The 6,550-nt window shown below is 34.4% G+C and overlaps 1 protein-coding gene across 1 annotated transcript; it reads left to right on the forward strand.

The window, feature by feature from the left end:
* The first annotated feature begins 1,345 nt into the window (after positions 1 to 1,345).
* LOC145122113 (uncharacterized) lies at positions 1,346 to 1,990 on the forward strand. The gene has a single exon (XM_079057773.1). It carries the CDS (start codon positions 1,346 to 1,348, stop codon positions 1,988 to 1,990), a length of 645 nt encoding a protein of 214 aa, XP_078913899.1.
* The last annotated feature ends 4,560 nt before the right edge of the window (positions 1,991 to 6,550 follow it).

Here is a 6,550-nt window from a genome sequence, read left to right on the forward strand (position 1 = left end):
CCCAAAGACCCAAAGCATGGCCCAAACCATGACCCAATAGCACAAGGCCCAACTGACAGTGTACGCGGGGCGTACATCCACGTACGCTAAGCGTACTGACTAAGTGGTGCGTACGCTGGGCGTACCTTCACGTACTCTCAGCGTAAACCCCCTGTTAAGTCCATTTCTCATTAAGTGCTTAATACTTCACTTCAGAAGCTACAATCACAGATCCTGGTCCTTTTCCACGTCTTAATCCATAAAGTCACTGACTTGGTGACTTCGTGACTTGGCCCAAACAAGCCCAAACTCCAAAAATGATGTTCTACTTTCATGAAAAGGGCTAGATCTCTTGCATGAACTCATTAAGACATTCAAGATGGAGACTTTACTGCTTATGGGACCCTTTTAGCTCTAAGGGTGGCAACCCTAAGCTCACAAACGAGATTTCACCATAAAGGTCCATTCTTGGGACAAAAATGACTCCAAAACCAAACTACACTAGATCTAAGCATTCTTAGGTAAAGTTATGAATTTTATACCTGCAAGGAGTCCCAAAGGATGATGCTATCCCAGATCTATGAGCTCTAACTTCCCAAGTTCTTCCTTGCCAACTTCTTCTTTTCCTCTTCCAAGCTTACACCACCAAAATGAGCTTCTTAAGGTTAAAACCACACAAGAATAAGAGGATGAGGCGTTCTAGGGTATCTCTGAGGTTGGGGGACAGATAAGGAGGCTAGGGTTTGAGCCATTAAGTTCTTTATATAGTGGTTGGCCCTAAAATTAGGGTTTCTAGACACTAGACGTACGCTGGGCGTACATCATGTATGTTGAGCGTATGCCAAAAACACCTGCGACCATTTCCTTTTATATGTTGGGCGTAACCCAGCTTACGTTGGGCGTACCCACGCGCCTTCCACTTTTCATGAATGGTCCTTCCTTGTCATTTATTTCCATTAGGGGCCATTTTCGCCAATAACTTCAAAGAGTCATAAATCCTTCATTCTAAGTCCGTTTCCAACGAACTTTATATCCACAAAAAGGTGGCGGGAAGCCCTACGCTCCCATCGACACCTCCAAGTCCAAAACCTTTCGGATGAAACCCGAGACCCATAAAATACCGAATCGCCCGTACACTTTGGTTTCTAAGACCCCAACCGAGTACTTTCAAACAGGGTGTTACAAATAATATAACCCATTTACACCAAAAATGTGCTAACTTTAATCCATTTTACAAATAAATAATTTCGTTGTTTACTGTTTTTTAGGTTTGAAGCTAAAACTAGATGGAATTTTCCACCTTACATTGTCATACCTTGAGAAATCATGATTAAGCTTTGGATGGAGTTTGAAGCAAATACCCTAGATGCCATTTCCTGATCATAGATACATTCAAGAATCTTGTAATGTATTAACTCAAGATGAGCTTAACTATGATCCACTTATTCTTGAAGTTGAGCATCAAGAATTGCATTTAAAATTAAATGTCGAGCAAAAAAATGTTTCTAATACCATTATGAATGTGGTAAACAACAAACAAGGTGGTGTCCTTTTCTTATATGGTTATGGAGGAGACGGAAAAATATTTGTTTGGAAGACCTTGTCTGCTGCTATTACATCTAAATGTGAAATCGTTATCATCATCGCTTCAAGCGGAATTACAACATTCTTGCTTTCTGGAGGTAGGAAAACACATTCAAGATTTCATATACCAATTAACTTGAATGAGGATTCGTTTTATTCTATTACGTTAGATAACGACATAGTTGCCCTAATGAATATAGCGAGACTTATCATTTGGGATGAAGCTTCGTTGATGCACCGACATTCTTTAGATACATTTGATAGGACACTTAGAGACACTATCCCTTCATCTTACAGGAATAAACCATTTGGAGGCAAGACCATTATATTTGGAGGTGACTTTAGACAAATTCTTACAGTAATACAAAGAGGGAATCATTCAGATATTGTCCAAACATCATTGCATTCATCCAGATTATGGCGTTAATGTAAAGTTTTACATTTAACCGTAAACATTAGGCTTTAGATTGGCTGTCCATGTAATGATTTTAATGAGACAAAAGCATTCATTGAATGTACTATTGGTGGCCCTAATGATGGTAAAGCTGAAGTTGAATTTCTAGAAGACGTTATCGTTCACTCTACATGTGACCATATTAATTCAAATGTATCCACCATTTATTCATCATTTGAAAACCATCTTGATGATTCACTGTATTTTCAAGATAAAGCTATTTTTGTCCATACAAACGAAGAAGTCAATTCTATCAATGACTACATGTTACAATTAATGAAAGATGAAGGAAACATATATGAGTTCAGATTCCTTATGTGAGACTGAGTCACAAGATTCTTTTTAGGAGTCAGTATACTCTCCAGATGTGTTGAATGGTTTTAAGGGTTCTTGAATTCCCAACCATAAACATACACTAAAAACTAGTGTTCCATTCATGTTACTTAGTAATATCAATCAAACCAAAGGACTGGGTAATGGTACTAGATTACAGATTGTAAGGCTTGGAAGACACGTCATTCAAGCCCGAATCATATCTGGTAGATTCTTCAATGATACTACTTATATATCGCGCATGAAGTTAACTCCATCTGATAAAAGAATCTCATTCCATTTTCAGCAGAGACAATTCCCCGTAGTTGATTGTTTCGCTGTGACCATTAACAAAACTCAAGGACAATCATTATCAAATGTTGGTTTATACTTGTGTAGACCCGTCTTCACTCGTGGCCAGTTATATGTAGTTGTTTCCTGTGTCACAAGTAAAAAAAGGTTTGAAGATACTCATATATGACGATGAATGTTGTTCAACTAATAAAATAAAAATGTTGTCTAAAAAGAGGTCATTCAACGATTATAGATATTTATCGATTTCAATGTATTTTCTACACATTTTAATATTACAAATAACGTTAATTTTTAATTATTTGCAACATTTTTATACCTTTTTAATGTATTTTAAATGCGTTACACCAATGGCGAGTCCAGAATGTAAATCCACAGGGTTCACTATTTAAATAAAATTGATAGAAAATTATAAAAAAAAAATCAAAAAAGTAGTAGTTGTGGGCATGGATCGGGTCGATTTGTATAAACAATTTTTTTTAAGTTCTTACAATTATACCCAATGAGGACTTTGAGAAGGAAAGAGGGGGGAGTGGGCGACTACCAAAGCCTGTGGCCGAGGGGCAGCTGCCGCAGTGGCAAGTGGCAAGTGGCAATCGGTGCACCTGATTGAATGATCGTCAATTGTGATGTGTCACACTAGATTGTGATCGACGATTGTGAAATGGGAATTGAGGCTTGGTGAATGAAATGATGTTGGGACTGACTACTGATTTACGGTTATTGTTTTTTTTTTAATTTAACTAGTAATAGGCTATTCATATTGGATTATATCTTAAAAAATCTTGGGCTATTAAAATGTAGAATATGAGTTGTATTTGTTTTTTCCTTGCCAAAGATATTAGGATAGTTCACTACAATTATTTAGAGCAGGTTACAAATTTAATAATATATAAGTTGTTATACATATGAAAAAAAAAATAGGTGGGTCAAGTCACTAACCTTGGTTATATATACATTTGTCATTGGTTCCCTCACATTTCACACGAGTCATAATCTAGTTTATGTGTGTGTGTGTATATATATATATATACACACATACACACACACACACACACACACTATATATATATATATATATATATATATATATATATATATATATATATATATAACGTTAGGCATGACTTGGCGGCAATGTCAAGCCTGAAACGTTTTCGAGCCGTGGCGAGCCACGTCATCCGTAAGGCGTGACTTAAGGTGACAATTGTGTGTGTGTATATATATATATATATATATATATATATATATATATATATATATATATATATATATATATATATATATATATATATATAGGGTTAGGTTATAATGTGGATGATAAGTATTATGTGGTCGTAAGGACAGTTCTAAACCAACAGATGAAGAATCAAGAATGGTTATGATCTAGGGTTTATAGTATTACAGTGGAATAACATGTACCATATAATAACATAAAATTCAATGAAAGGGTATTTTAGTCAATTTAGCTAGATTTAAAAAAGGTAAATTCCGGATTTTATGGATACTTTTTTTTATTTTAAAAAAATATGATTTTGAAGGATAATTATTCTTTTAATTCGAAAATCTGAAAAAAATATGTTTGTAACTATGGTGTCATTCTGACAGAATATATTTAAGAATAAGAAATCAACTTTTTATTTTTACAAAATTTCCATTCTAAGCAGAATGTAATACACAAAAACATTTTTTATACTAACAACATATTAAATAATTACATTCTATGAAGTAGTCCATATCAAAAAACAGAAAAATCTGAAAACCAATAACAATATTTAATTTTGCATTCTTGAAGAATGAGATACAAAAACTCGTTCTGTGAGAATGACAGCAATAAAATCGAATTCTAGGGCTTCTTCATCTGGATTATTCATGAAGTTGTAGGTGGTAAAACTAGCAGAATCCATCATATTCTTTTGTATATCTCTCAATTTTATGGAGAGGATAAAAATGCCTTTGTTCTTGACTTCTTGAATTTCCGGCTATTGAGATGTATGGAATCATTATTCACTTCTTGATTTTCGAAATATTTGGTATTTTGGAATCAATCTTGGACTCTTCAATCATTATTGGTTTTACGAGACTGTCAGACAAATATGAAGAATGTCAACATTAACTATAATCAACATTTTAAATTACTACCAACATATATGCAAATCTTTAAACCAAATTCACAAATTATAGTCCAATCTTCCAAAATAGAATGCATACCACATTATATTGCTATAAGATTGTAATAGAATGAATGGTTGTATATTTTAACAGAATGATGTTATTTCTAACCGAATGATCATTTAAATATTCTAATAGAATGAGTTTATTAGTATTCTACACACATATTGATGTTACTGTTTATAATTTGTTCTCTGGTTATGTCCATCAAAGACCTATTAAACACATACAAGCATGGAAGAGAGGGTTTTTATTTGTATCGACTTCTTTATGTAGATGGTTGTCTATGTAAGGATTAGATGACAGAAGTTAGCATAAATTTTTCACAAAATTGGTGTCATATTGCAAGTCTCCAATAAACTCTGTTTGCATAGAGAAAAGATCCCCACCTCCATGAACAAAATTAAAAGAGATTATGCCTTGTAAATCATATGAATGTTAGCTGAAAACTATCAGACACGAATTCTTGGTTTTATAATGTCAAACTGTGAGGAAAAGCAGCAAAACAATTAAATAAATCGTATTTATTTGAACAAGTGGTGCCGAGGATTTCCAATCTGTAGAGTGCAGCCATGATAAGTTCTTATGGCTATCAAATTACCAGTAAAATTGTGAACTAGTATTCTCAATCATAAATACATTAATAGAGAAGATAGCATGCATGCCAAATCCGATGTTCGTATCTGCTATTTGCTTTCAAATCTAGGCACTAGGTAAGTAATCAACAATTAACACCAAAAGAAATTAAATGAACAATCAAGAAACACTCACCAATTCAAGTTTCAAATTACAAAGTTTAAAGTAATCAGGAAAGTTCCGATGACTAGATTTACAAAAACAACTATAAAAACTTACTTGGTCGCCGCCGGAGAAGGAGGTCGACTTCACGGGAAAATAGGGATGAGATACTGGCGATCAGACGCCAGGATGAGGAGATTCCGGCAAGCAGCTAGTGGGAGCGTCTCGATCTAAGGCTCGGTCCAAGTCCTCGATTCTGGACCGTGGCCGAGCTCGAGCAGACAAGGGGGTGGGGGTGGAAGAGAGGGTTTCTTTGAGGCGGTGAATAATGTAGAGGGTTTCTTTCAGGTCTTGTTAACACTTGTAGACGACTCATATTTCGATGGACTGTGAACCTCCTTATCAAGAATTTTGAAACAAGGAAGGATTGTTATTATTCTGAGGAAGCGACAGATTGAAGGAGATTTGACCTAGTTGAACAAATAAGTGTGCAACCAATGAACCTTTCATCCTCTTCTGCGCTTCTTTTCTTCTACTATTGATCCTCTCCTTCTTCAAGATTGTACTACTCATCATCTGATCTATGGTGATGTAGAGGACGGTGGCATGGTGTTGATGAAGTTGACTTAGGGTTATCGATGGCAAGCATGATGATTTAAAGGGATTCATCCATGATTTAAGGAATTTAGTTTTGGTTAATATTAAATTTATATGTAATATTACTTATCTGCCCTTATTAGATTATTTAATTATTTATTCTTTTTCTAAAATTTGATTGGTCCCTACAACCACACAATAGTTATTGATCCACATATGAACCTAGCTCTCTCTCTCTCTATATATATATATATATATATATATATATATATATATATATATTCTATTATTATTCGTTTTTATTTACGTATATAACTTAAGGCAACATTTTGTTAAAGCTTGGCGGCAAGTACAAGCCTTAGAACCTTGATATATATATATATATATATATATATATATATA

The sequence above is a fragment of the Lactuca virosa genome, chromosome 6 (assembly GCF_052849685.1).
Source record: "Lactuca virosa cultivar CGN04683 chromosome 6, Lactuca_virosa_CGN04683_v6, whole genome shotgun sequence".
NCBI lineage: Eukaryota > Viridiplantae > Streptophyta > Magnoliopsida > Asterales > Asteraceae > Lactuca > Lactuca virosa.

What these genes read in the sequence shown, in the direction of transcription:
- LOC145122113 (XM_079057773.1), top strand. Translation starts at nt 1,346, where the DNA reads ATGCCATTTCCTGATCATAGATACATTCAAGAATCTTGTAATGTATTA.